This window comes from Oryctolagus cuniculus, chromosome 17 (assembly GCF_964237555.1).
Source record: "Oryctolagus cuniculus chromosome 17, mOryCun1.1, whole genome shotgun sequence".
Classification (NCBI taxonomy): Eukaryota; Metazoa; Chordata; class Mammalia; order Lagomorpha; family Leporidae; genus Oryctolagus; species Oryctolagus cuniculus.
The window spans coordinates 20,778,239-20,791,550 of NC_091448.1; the positions used below are offsets into that span (position 1 = coordinate 20,778,239).

General features: G+C 60.5%; 1 protein-coding gene across 1 annotated transcript in view; it reads right to left on the reverse strand.

The window, feature by feature from the left end:
* ODAD4 (outer dynein arm docking complex subunit 4) overlaps positions 1–13,312 on the reverse strand; it is a 33,627-nt gene that overhangs the window by 2,339 nt on the left and 17,976 nt on the right. Inside the window, exons 10-15 of the mRNA XM_070060898.1 lie at positions 10,091–10,191; positions 5,941–6,019; positions 3,837–4,299; positions 3,566–3,600; positions 2,642–2,973; positions 973–1,642 (exon numbers count right to left, since the gene is read on the reverse strand). Coding sequence (XP_069916999.1) covers positions 973–1,642; positions 2,642–2,973; positions 3,566–3,600; positions 3,837–4,299; positions 5,941–6,019; positions 10,091–10,191 — 1,680 coding nt within the window. The remainder of the gene's footprint in view (positions 1–972; positions 1,643–2,641; positions 2,974–3,565; positions 3,601–3,836; positions 4,300–5,940; positions 6,020–10,090; positions 10,192–13,312) is intronic.

A 13,312-nucleotide genomic window follows, 5' to 3' on the forward strand; every position in this document is an offset into this window, starting at 1 on the left:
AGTGGTGCCCCACTTCATCTGGACCCACGTGGGGAAGTGACCGCTGGTTTGGTGGAGGAGAGCCTACGAAGGGCCTGCCTGGGCCGTGCCAGGCTAACAAGCTAGCCAGCTTTTACCTGCTGAGTCGGCCAAGGAGGGCAGAAAGACCTCTGTGCTGAGAGCAGGCCTGTGACCCTTCTCCCTCTGTACCCCAAGCAGAAGAGCATCCCAGTTTCCAAGGGTCACAGCGGCCTTTGAGGGCAGGCGCCCTGCAGGGCAAGCCTGCCAGCTCTGACCCGGAGCCAGCATAGGGCTCACTCCCAGCGAGCTTGCAGAGCCGAGAAGAGCATTCTGGGAAGACTCCTACAGGTGCAAACTGCCTGCCTCCCACACAAAGAAACAGGTGGATACTGTTTCAAGGATGTCAGAAACCGCTCCAGGCACAGGCAGATCACTGGGTGACATCCCCAGGAAGACCTGGGCCCTGGAACCCTTCCTCATCCCAGACCTGCCCTCTCCCTGAGACAAAGGCCTTTGCCACAGCAGATCGAGAGCCGGGCTCCAGCCCACAACCCCATGTCCCCTCTGGGCCTGTGAGACTGGCACTGTCCGGAGCTGAGGGATGCCAAGGGGTGCGCTGGGCGGCCCATGGCCCGGGAACCATCCCCGGCAGCATCACAGCAGACCTTGTTTCAGTCTGTCTGCAGCATACGGCTGCACGGGGTACAGGCTTTGTTCCGGAACGTGGCTCTGCTGCTGCAGCTGACTACGAAGACACTGCAGACTTCCCCACTGCGGACGCCTGCCCATCGCCTGGTTCCTGACCAGGATCCAGACTGGGAGAGGAGGGCAGGAGGGGGAGGGGAACCGGGAAGCACCTGGAGCCGCCGCTGCTGCGGCCACCACCTCCAGGGAGCACCCGTCCATCCGCCCTCCCCACGTGGTGCCCAGCCCCGTGAGCGCATCGAGCCCCCCAAGCCCGCAGCCACGCACAGTGCCGCAGCTCCTTCCTGAAGGCCTTGTGGCTGCCCAGCTCCTCCAGGAAGACCTGGCCCGCCTTGCGGAGACTCTCGGAACTCTTCTTGGTCAGGAACCAGCCGAAGTAGAGTGGCAGGAAGTCCTTCTCCAAGCCGGGCTTCAGCTTCTTGAGCTCGTCGGCCGACAGCTGCCACTGGCTCTTCTCCTTGAGCTGGGCGCAGTCCAGCCGCCACGCCGTCTTGGGCTCCACCAGCACCACCTGGTACTGGTACTGGTCGGCCATCTCGAAGAGCTGCTCCAGCCGCTCCCGCTCGTGGTTGGTGTCGTCCAGCACCAGCACGCGCACGTCGCGACGGCAGTAGGCGGCCAGGTCGTCGTCCAGCTGCTTGTACTCGTCGGGGAAGGTCGACCGTGTGCCGGGCGTGATCTTGTAGGCGTCGGCAGACACCATCTTGGTGCCGTCCCGGTACTTGTCCACGATGAGCCGGGCCAGCGTGGACTTGCCGCTGCCGGGCAGGCCACGCAGGATGAACAGCGTCTTGCACTCGTGCAGCGCGGCCACCGTCTCCTCGTCCTGCAGGAACGGGAACTGCACCTCGGGCTTGTCCTTGGCCCCGGACGACGACATCTTGCGGAAGAAGCTCTTGGGCAGGAACGTGTGGCTCTTTCGGGAGAAGCCTCTGTTCTGTGTGGGGACGGGAAGAGGAGTCGTCAGCCCCCGGGGGCCCCGCGCCAGCCCACCAGCCTTGCCCCCTTGTCTGCCAGCACCCCTGGGGTCCAGTGGGCACCTTCCCAAGCCGGACTCTTCCTCCCTGGCTGCCCGTGGGCCACTGGCCTGGACGATCCCCCCCTGCCACCCCCTCTCTCCGGGGCACGGGGGGCAGAAGTGCTCACAGAGCAGGCCCTGGGGCCTGTGGGTCTGGGGCCAGCCCCTGCTCAGATTCCCGACACCTACTGAGGCCGTGCGTCCTCTCTGGAGCCGGCACGCTCTGTCTCTGTCTCTGTCTCTGTCTCTGCCCTGGCTCTAATGCAGAGGAGGGTGGGGGTGGAGGAGGGTTACCCAGAGACTGCCTCCAACAATGGCAGCAGCGGATAATACTCTCTTGTCTGCGATGGGGGGACAATGGTCCCACAGAATGGCTGGCGGGGGGCAGGGCAGGAGTGCACTGGACAAAGGGCCTCATTCACCGCCTGCCACCCCCTCCTCTGCCCGCTCCCAGGCCCCCACAAAGTCGCGGTATTTGTGCCTGCCCCAGGACTGGGCAGCGCAGGGCACCTGTGTCGGGTCCAGCTCTGCCCGCCGCTTCCTCTCTGAGCCATCTGTCTTCCTGTCTGCTAGAAGCCACAGGTGACAAGGCGCTTACCGCGCCCGCCCGCCGGCAGCACCCAAGGGCCGAACCCGCATGCTCAGACTTGAGCAGGCCTTACGGGAAGGAACGCCAGCCCAGCGTCGCAGGCAGTCCCTGGTCCACCCAGGTCCGGCCGCCCGCTCGGTGGCCCCAGGACAGCAGCAGATTCTGTGTCCCCTGGGTCCCTACCTCGCCAGGGCCCTCATCCCCCCGCGCCCAGGGTCTCACCGCCGCCCCTACCCGCGGGCTGCGCTGCAAGGCCAAGACCGCGCTCGCTCAGCCGCCAGCCCCGGGGCTCCTATGCTCGCCACTTCCTCCCAAGAATCCCAAAATACCCTCGCTTTCCGCGGCGGTGCCGCCCCCACGCGCGCCCCCGCGCATCCGCTCACCATGATGGGGGGCGCAGCCGTCGCCGCCTGTGCGGGCACTCGCGCTCCAGGCCACCCGCCTGCGCGGAGCGACACGCCAGCCTCAACGTTGGGGGCCAGAGCCCGCCGCTTTACATAGCCCGGGGGGCGGGCCGGGGGCGGGCCAGGGCGATGTGCGCGCAGGCGCGGGGAATCGAAACTGAGACCCGCTAGCGGGGAAGGAGCCGCCGCGGCCCCGCGCGCCCGGGCCCCACCTGACGCGCACCTGTGGCCGCTCTCTTCGACCGCGCGCGAATGAACTCATGAACGCGGCCGCCGCGCCAGCATCGGGATGAAGCGAGCGAGTGCCGGCTCGGACCCCGGCTTTATATAAACTTTGATATTTTTATTCCCCTCTAACTTTGGCGTCAAGTTTTACTTTTTTTTCTCCCCAATAGAATACATTGTTTTACTCCCGCCGAGTGTTCTAGCTCTGCAGGAAATTGTGCCGCCTGAAGCCCACTCTCGCTGCCCCCCGTCCCGCCCGTGCCTGCCGGGAGCCTCCGCCGCTCGGCCCCCAGCTCCGCGCAGCCCCCGCGCGGTGGGTGCGCGCGGTTTCCCGGGTCCCGGCGCGGGGCGGCGCGCTCCGTGCTCGCGGGCGCCCCCTAGTGCAGAGGCGGCCGCGGCGCTCCTCGCCCTTCCGTGGGTTCCTGGGGCCCGAGCCCCTTACCAGGCCCGGCATTCGCCACCCTGCTCTCAGGGCCCCAGGGTGAAAAGTGGGCCTCAGACAGGGTCCCCTCGGCAAGGCGAACCCGCGGCCAGACCTGGGCGGCCGGTCGTGCCCTTCTCCCCGCCTCCCTGTCGGCTTTCAGGGTACGGGCGCACCTGGCACCTGTCCCTCCCCGCCCCCACCTTTCCTTAGCACCTCGGGCACGTCCGCCCTGAGACTGCCGAGAGTAGGGGGGGCAGAGACGGCGAAGCCAGGCTCGTGGCTCGTGAAAGGGCAAGATGCATATTTAATGGGAAAAGAGCGAGGAAGAGGGAGCGGTGACCCGTGCGAGCCAGCCCCCCACCCCGTCTTTTCCTTATTACAAGGCAACGCTCGGCTTCCAGGCCCGGCTGAAGGAGGGCCGGGTCCCCGAGCGCGCGGCCCCGCGGCCCTCGCTCCTCGCCACGCCGTCACTCGGATTCCTTCTCCGCCTCCGAGGCGCTCGCTGCGGCTTGCGCTTCTCCGGCTTCGCCCCGCTGCGCGGTCCCCGGTTCTTCCGTCCCCGTGCCGCCTCCTTCCGAAGACTCCTCGAAGCTCCCGGCCTCGGGTCTGCGCAGCTCCTCCAGGAGCGCCTGCTCCAGCTCTCCCGAGGGCCTCCAGTAGATCTCCCTGGACTCTCGCCTGCCCAGGTCCGACAGGGCCCTCCCGGAGCCCAGCTCGCCCGACAGCCGGGGGGCCGCCGCCGCCTCCGCCTCGCGCTCCCACCGCGTGGTGCTCGACGGCGCCTCCCGGAGCTCCACGTCGTCCACCTCCCTCTCGCTCTCCGCGGGCTCCGGATCCCAGCGCTTCACCACCCTCTCGGGGTCCTCTCGCCCCCTCCTCGGCTCCCTCCCCTTGGCCTTGGCTGCCTTGTCCTCGGTCCGCACAGCGCCCTCTTCTGGAAGACAAGAGACAGGCGGGAAGAGAGCGGCCGGGCGGGCGCAGGCGGCGCGACCCCCGGGCGGGTGGGGGAGCCGCGGTCTCCAGCAGACCGCGCGACCCTCGGGGCCCGCGCCGACCTGGGGAGGGAGGGAGGGAGAGGAGGCGTGGGGAGGGAGGCTGCACAACGGGCTCCAGTGTTCCGTCGAGGGGCCTGAGATAGGTCAAAGTCACACCGAGAGGGCCGGGCCGGGTTTTAAACCCATAACGGCCTGACCCGAGCAACAGGAGCTAGGATGGAGCTGTCTTCTCCCGCGTCCTCATCGGGTCCCTCCTTGGCTTCGTGCCTGGGACATTATTTGTTCGGGGGTGGGGGCGGGGGTCTGTAAAAAAAAAAAACACCAGCAGGCTGCTAGCAGCAAGTTCAGCTGGAACTGAAACTAAGGCGTCTTCGCTTCTCACAGGGTGCAAAGCCACCCAGCGCCTCCGGCCTCCCTCGCGTGCTCTTCCAGGAAGCACCTGCACGTCCTCGGGCGTCGCCGCCTCTGGAGGTGAAACCGTAAGCAAGGCTGCCCCCTGCTGTTCTGAGCGGCACGCGGCGGCCCGGCGGGGAGCAGAGGTGCAGAGGCTGCTGGGAGCGGCTTCTTAGAGCCGCTCGGAGGGCACAGGCACAGCCGCTCTCTGAGGGGCTCCGGCCACCACCTGGCAGGTGCCCAGCAAGCTCCTCCTGTCAGCCTTGGAGCCCCGAGGGCTGCAGCCCAGAACCTGCTTGGCTCCGCTCTAGGCGGCACACCTGGCCCTGTCACTGCACTATGTCTGGAGCCAGCACATCACACAGGGGCCAGACAGAAGCTGCCCTTGTCACCAGACGGCTTGGTAAAAGCAAGGGTTCTGGAACCGGACGTGCTTTAAGCCCCGTGGACCTGTGCAGGAAGAGTTCAGCGGGGCGGAGCCTCCCGCCTCCCCGCCCCCCCCCCCCCGCCCTACTCCGGGTCTCCCCTTCCTCACTTCTGCGCTGAGGACAAGGAGAGCCTGTTGGCTCCCTGGAGGCCTCGTGAGAACAATGTGGTGAGGCCGGTACGGCCTCTCGCCCCCCCACCCCTGCCCCTTGGGCCAGGCCCCAAGAGCAGCGCCCCGCTGGGCTCTGGTCACCCACCTCACTCAGCTCCCTTTTTCCCCAGTGAGGGCGGAAGGTGATGGCGGACAGTGCTGGGCGGGCGGGCAGGCAGAGCTCCCGAGGGCAGTGACTGTCCCTCCGTCTCTGTCTCTGCTCCTGCCCAGCCCTGCTGCAAATGCCCCCTCTTCCTGCCACCTCCCATTGACAAGCCCCTGGGCATCTCTGGGAGCTGGAGGCAGATGAGCAGATGACCCTCCCTCTCTGAGGCCTTCCCTGTGTCCCTGGAGGCCGCGGGCCTGGGGGGCGACAGTTCTAACCACCTCTCGCACAGCCTCCCGGCGCGTGCCAAGCACTCTGCCAGCCCTTAATGAATGAATCCAGGAAATGTACGAGTGGGCTCTCAGGTCCCAGCCCCCTGGGTTCCAGAGCCAGCCCGAGCTGAATGCTCACTCTCCTGCCGCTGGGCGGGACTGGAGCTGGCCCTGCCCCCCCCCCCCCCCCCCCGGCAGCCGCTGGCAGCCGCGTCCCGGCCTGGGGGCTCACCTCTCTTCCCCTTGAGCGTCTCCCTGTAGTTGGTTTTCTTCAGCTCTTCAATGATGCCCTTGTTGGCATCATCCAAGGCCTACGGAGGGGAGAGGGAGCCGTGAGCCCTCTTCTGACGGCCTTCCCGTCCCCACCCAGGCTCCGCCCGCCCGGAGGCAGGCTCTGGTGCGGCCTCCCCCTCCACTTCCTTGGGGCTTGGCTGAGGACACTTGCCCTGAGGTCAATTTCTGGACCACGTGGAATGACCCACACTAAGAGGCATAGACACATGGCTGCCAGCCAAGTCCACATCCATTTCTCTGAGGCCTAGGCTTGTATTTGGAAGTTGTACCTATTTTTAATGTCTACCTTTTTATTTATTTATTTATTTTTACTTTTGACAGGCAGAGTGGACAGTGAGAGAGAGAGACAGAGAGAAAGGTCTTCCTTTTGCTGTTGGTTCACCCTCCAATGGCTGCCATGACCGGCGCACCGCGCTGATCCGATGGCAGGAGCCAGGTGCTTCTCCTGGTCTCCCATGGGGTGCAGGGCCCAAGCACTTGGGCCATCCTCCACTGCACTCCCGGGCCACAGCAGAGAGCTGGCCTGGAAGAGAGGCAACCGGGACAGAATCCGGTGCCCCAACCGGGACTAGAACCCAATGTGCCGGCGCCACAGGCAGAGGATTAGCCTATTGAGCCACGGTGCCAGCTTTACCTTTTTTTTTTTTTTTTTTTTTTTTTTTTTTTTAAAGATTTACTTATTTGAAAGGCAGAATGACAGAGAGGGAGGGAGGAAGACATCTTCCATCTGATTCACTCCCCCAGACGGCCACAACAGCTGGGTTGGGCCAGGCTGAATCCAGGAGCTGGAGCTCCATCTTGGTCTCCCACGTGGGTGCAGGGACTCAAGGACTTGTGCCATCACGGGCTGCCTTCCAGGTGCATTAACAGGGAGCCGGATGGGAAGTGGAGCAGCTGGGACTTGAACCAGTGCTCCAATATGGGATGCAGATGTCCCAAGAGGTGCCTTTACGCCCTGCACCCAATTTCTACCCTTTTACCTAAAGCTGCTCTTGGCTTCAGTCCGTGGAAACAGATAATCCAAGTCACTGAGCACTCACGAGGCAGCAAGCCAGAGGGGCGTCAGAAGCAGCCGAGGGGACAGGCCGGGGGCTGCTGCCCTTGGAAGGGCATCAGTGGGAGGCACAGGGGCCTGGAGCGCAGCCTGCCTGCAGCCTGAGGTTTGGCTCCGCCTCCTTCCTCCCAGCCCCGCCCTCAGACATTGGGCCTCCTTCCCTCACCGGCAGGGCCCCTTGGTGCTGGAGTGACTCTTGCTGCCCACAGCCAGCTTCTTGAGGGCCTGCACCCCTTTAGCTTAGCGCCCGCCGTGCTTAGTGACTATTCACTGAGCTGCCTTGCTGTGCCAGGATCTGCAGGGTGCACTTGTGCACGAGGAGTGCGGAGCCCACGCACGTGGATCGTGTGGACAGCAGGGGTGGGTGTTCTTCCTCGGGAGGCCAGGGGCAGGGGCAGCACCGTGACAGAGCTGGGCCCGCCGGGAGGGGACTGTGGGAGCAGGGGAGACTCCTGCACCTGTAGGGCTTCGGGAGGGAAGTGTCGGGCTCATCACTGTCCTCACATCAGCAGGTCTGAAATGCCCCTCCCAGTGCTCCCTGCTCCTCCCTGCTGTCCTGTATGCCACCAGCCCTGGGACCCAGGCCCATGGTCTCTTTTCTGACTGCTACAGGCCCTTGCTTGGTGCCCAGGGCCTCCCATATCCTGCCAGGCCTAGCCAAACTCAACCCTGGTCTCATGGAACCCAGCAGAAGGCCCGCCTCTGCCAGGGAACACCTGGGGGGGGGGATCACTTCCGGAGTCCTCGCCCCTCTCCCCAAGTGCCTGCTGCACCTTCAGGCAGGCCCCAGGGCAAGCCCCTGTGTTGCTTGTCAGGTTTGCAGTTGGGCCTCTCAAGGACAGAGGCTACCTGGGGTCCAGCCCTGTGCCCGTGGCGGCTGCAGGGTCTGCGTGTGTGAAGGGACTGGGGACGGCGGTGGGTGGGCAGTGGGAGGCGAGGTCCTGAAGGCCAGCGAGCTAATGTCATGACATTACCGGGGACGTGCGCCTGGAGCGGTTCTGGGACAGGGCTGGGGGTGGGAGAGCCCGAAGCACCTCCAAGCCTCCGCCCCCTGCCTCCTGACACCTACGCTGGGCCGGCACTGTCCGGAAGAAACCCTGCTGCTGATGAGAATATTCTAGACCTATAGTATGTGGTACCCAGGAAACACGATGAGAATATTCTAGACCTGTACTATGTGGTACCCAGGAAACACAGGCAGCTAAGTTTCTGTTTTGCTCACACAGCCGGCAGCGACCCGGCCGCGGTGGGGGGGGAGAGGGGCTCCTGGAAGAAGGCGCCTTTAACCTGGAACCCAAGAGAGGGGTGGGAGGGCGGGCTGAGGACAATGCAGGCAGAGAGCACGGCCTGTGACAAGGCAGGGAAGGACTGGAAGCTGCCGCTGGCTGGCGCTGGGTGGGACAGGCCATCTAGGAGGGGAGAGGCCCGCAGGGGTCAGCTTTCCAACAGCCTTCCCACCTGGCTGGAAAAAGCCAGAAGGTTCTTCCAGAGACACCTGTGCACAAGAGAGGTTTAAGCCTGCAGCAGTTCCTGTTGTCTCCTGGAGGAGGTCATATGTTGGAAACTCCAGGTCCTAAAATCAGTTATAGGGTCTCAACCAGCATTAAATAAAAACAGAATACAACAGGAATTACCAGTGTAGGTAGTACCTATGTTGTGTAGGACTTCTGTTTCTAGTTTTCGTTTCTTTCAAATACAAGCACACTTCAAGAAGTTCATGGAAACGGAATGAAAGGGTAAGTTTAGGAGCAGGTGTCGGCTTAGCCATTAAGACAACCACATCCCACAGCGTAATTACCTGGGTTCAATCCCCAACTCTGGCTCCTGACTCCAGCTTCCTGCTAATGCAGACCCCGGGAGGCAGTAATGATGGCTCAAGGAATAGGGTTCCCGCCACTCATGTGGGAGACCTGGATTATATTCCTGGCTCGCAGCTTTGGCCCTGTCCCAGCCCCAGCTGATGCAGGCGTTTGGGGAGTGAACCAGCAGACAGAAGTGTGTGCTCTGATTCTCAAATAAGTAAAAAATGCAAAGGTAAGTTTATTTTGGTGCAAAAACTTCTGAAATTCATGCCTACAAGGGATCTTCCAGATGGTCTTGAAAAATACTTATTATGGGAGCAAGTGTCGTGGTGCAGGGGTTGAGCTGCCACTGGGGATGCCCACATCTCCTAGCAGGGCACGCGTTCACATCCTGCTGCTCAGCTTCTGAGCCAGCTTCCTGCTCACGTGCCTGGGAAGCAGCAGATGATGGTGCAAGTGCTTGAGTTCCTGCTACTGAGTGGGAGAGCCGAGGGAGTTCCTGGCTCCTGGTTTCAGCTGGTCCAGTCCCTGCTGTTGTGGCCAGCACATGCAAGATTCTTTCTCTGTCTCTGTCTCTCTCTGTCTCCCTGCCTACCCCACTCCATTATTCTGCCTTTTAAATAAATAGGAAAATCATGGGGCCAGTGTTGCGGTGTACCGGGTAAAGTGTCACCTGTGACGCCGGCATCCTCTATGGGCACCAGCTTGAGTCCCGGCTGCTGCACTTTTGACCCAGTTCCCTGCTAGTGTGTCTGGGAAAACAGTGGAAGATGATCCAAAAGTTTGGGCCCCTGCACCCACATGGGAGACCCAGAGGAAGCTCCAGGCTCCTGGCTCCTAGCTTTGGCCTGGCCCAGCCCCGGCCATTGGGACCATTTGGGGAGTAAGTCAGTGGATGGAAGACCTCTCTGTCTCTCCCTCTCTGTAACTCTGCCTTTAATAAATAAATTCTTAAAATGTGTGTAATGAAAAAGCTATGTAATGAACCAATGGACTTCAAAAATGTTTTGCACCAAAGTAAACTTAGCTTTTAATTCCAATTTTTCAGGAATTCTGTATGTGCTTTGGGTTGCTATACAAACGGACGTCAGCGGCGGACTTGCAAACACTGCTCTACCTAGCACACCCCTGCGCTTGGTAGGGAGTAAACAGGCACAGAGGGCCCCGCTGGGAAGACAGGCAGGGGAGCTGAGGCCCGGCCCCCCAAGCGCGCCCTGGCGAGAGGGGCTCACGCCGATGATGGCCTGCTGCGCCTCGTTGTTGTGCACCAGCTTCGCTCTCTCCAAGGCCTTCTCGAAGTTGTTCACGGCTGACTCGAAGTCTCTCAGCTTCACTGGATGGCGAGGGGGAAGGCACAGGGAGGAGGTGAGATTTGTGTGTGGCGTGATGAAGCCACGTTAGGAGGCTGTGAGGACGGGAGTCAGCCCCCGGGCCGCAGCCTCAGCACCCGCCTTCCCTTCACAGTCTTGGGCTGCCTCAGCCGGGGGACCAGGACCTGGGCACCTGAGCCTTGGCTCTCAGGCCACGCAAAGGGGTCAGTTAGGGAAGGGGAATCTGGCAAGGGGCTGGTGCATACGTCATGGGTCTCCAGGGCTGGGGAGGCTGCTCCATCTTTGTGTTTGTTTTTTGTTTTTTAAAGATTTTATTTATTAAGATATAGAGTTACAGACAGTGAGAGGAAGAGACAGAGAAAGATCCTCCCTCCGTTGGCCCACTCCCCAAATGGCCACAACAGCTGGAGCTGCACAGATCTGAAGCCAGGAGCCAGGGGCCTCCTCAAGGCCTCCCACGCAGGTGCAGGGGCCCAAGGACTTGTGCCATCCTCCACTACCCTGCCAGGCCATAGCAGAGAGCTGGACTGGAAGAGGAGCAGCCGGGACTAGAACCAGCGCCCACATGGGATGCCGGTGCCACAGGTGGAGGATTAACCTACTGTGCCACAGCGCTGGCCCTGACTGCTCCATCTTGCCACATCTTTAGATTGTTCCAGAATAGGAAAGGCATATTTTTTATTTTTATGAATTTATTTATTTGAAAGTTAGAGATAATCTTTCATCTGCTGGTTCATTCCCCAATTGGCCTCAATGGCTAGGGCTGAGCTAGGCCAAAGCTAGGAGCCAGGAGCTTCATCTGGGTCTCCCACGTAGGTGCAGGGGCCCAAGCACTTGGGCTACCTTCTGCTGCTTTCCAGGTGCATTAGCAGGGAGCTGGATCAGAAGTGGAGCAGCCAGGACTCGAATCGATGCCCATGTTAGATGCCAGCATTGTGGGGGGTGGCTTTACCAGCTACGCCACAATACTGGCCCAAAGCCGTATTTGTTAAATGATCCTTCAGATTTCTTACAAACGCTACACAAAGGTGGAGGCTGGAGGTAGCCCATGGGCCAGCTGTAGACCTCAGCTCTCTCATGGCCACTCCCGTTCTGCAGTGCTCTGCACCCAGGGAAGCGGCTTGTCTGATCTCCACGCCTCCCAGTTGATGCTGGAGCTGGGACTGGAACCACTGACCCACGGATGGATCAACCAATTGAAGCTCAACAAACGAGCTTCCTTTCAGAGAGGAAGGCGAGTGCTCCCCAGGACCTCACTGACACTGCCCCATTTGGCTTCCTAACAAGCCACATCCCTTCCCACCTTGCTCAGGGCTATGCCCTGGCCGGAAGCCTCTGCCTCGGCACTTGGAAGAACCAGCATTTTCTTATGTCTAACGTTTCTACCTGAAGGTGATTTGGTCAGGGGCCAGCATTGCGGTGCAGTGTACTGCCGCCTGCGGTGCCGGCATCCTGTATGGGAGCACTGGTTTGAGGCCCAGCTGCTCCACTTCCAATCCAGCTCCCTGCTGATGCACCTGGGAAAGGAGCAGAAGATGGCCCGAGAACTTGCACTCCTGCCACCCACGTGGAAGACCCGGATGGAGTTCCAGGCTCCTGGCTTCAGCATGGCGCAGCCCTGGCCAGTGCAGCCATTTGAGGAATGAACCAGCAGATGGAAGATTATCTCTCTCTCTCTCTCTCTCTCTGTAACTCTGCCTTTCAAATAAATAATAAAGATTTATTTTTATTTATTTGAAAGGGAGGGGGGAGAAAGAGATCTTCCATCCGCTGGTTCATTCCCCAATTGGCCACAACAGCCCAGACTGTGTTAGACTGAAGCCAGGAACCAGGAGCTGCTTCTAGGTCTCTCGTGTGGGTACAGGGACCCAACACTTGGGCCATCCTGTGCTGCTTTCCCAGATGCATCAGCAGGGAGCTGGATCAGACATGCAGCAGCCAGGTTTTGAACTGGCACCCATATGAGATGCCAGTGTCCAGGTGGCAGCTTAACCTGCTATGCCACAATGCCAGCCCCCAAAAATACATCTTTAAAAAAATTCCATCACTCTACAAAGTTTCCTCCCGGAACTTAAGCCAATCTACCCCCCTCTCAGTGCCTCCCTTCCTCATCTCTAAATTGAGGGCCAAAGAGGTGGGCATCGCTCGGGATGCCTCTGTCCCATGCCACAGTGCCTGGTTTGAGTTCCAGCTGCTCTGCTTCCAATCCTGCTTCCTCCTAATGCTCCTGGGAGGCAGCAGATGCTGGCCCAAGTGCTTGGGCCCCTGTTACCCAGCTGGGATCCCTGAATGGAGTCCCAGGCTCCTGGCTTTGGCCTGGCCCAGCCCTTGTTTCTGCGGGTATTTGGAGAATATTTGTTTTTGGGTATTTTGGGTATTCTGGCACATGGATGATCTCTCTCTTCTCTGTTTCTCCCTGTCTCTCTTTCAAAGGAAGGAAGAAAGTAAGGAAACAAAGAAAATAAAAGGTTTGTGGAAAACAGAATTACAGATAAGTTTATTATTTACTTATTTGACAGAGTTAGACAGTGAGGGAGACAGAGAGAAAGGTCTTCCTTCCACTGGTTCACCCCCAAAATGGCTGCTATGGCCGGAGCTACGCTGATCCGAAGCCAGGAGCCAGGAGCTTCTTTCTGGTCTCCCACACAGGTGCAGGCGCCCAAGCACTTGGGCCATCCTCCACTGCCTTCCTGGGCCACAGCAGAGAGCTGGACTGGAAGAGGAGCAACCGGGACTAGAACCCGGTGCCCATATGGGATGCCAGCACCACAGGCGGAGGATTAACCAAGTGAGCCACGGCACCGGCCACAGATAAGTTTATTTTGGGGCCATCGTTGTGGTGTAGTGGGTAAAGCTGCCCCCTGCATCCCATATGTGCGCCAGTTCAAGTCCTGGCTGCTCCACTTCTGATCCAGCTCCCTGCTAATGAACCAAAAGATGGAAGATCTCTCTCAGTCTCTTCCTCTCTCTCTCTCTGTAACTCTGCCTTTCAAATAAATAAATAAATATTTAAAAAAACAGAGATAAGCTTATTTTCTTGCAAAAGAAAATGTTGAAATCCATGCAAATGAGGGGTCTTCAACAACTTTTTGAGAAGGGCAGGCATCTGGCCTAGTGGTTGGG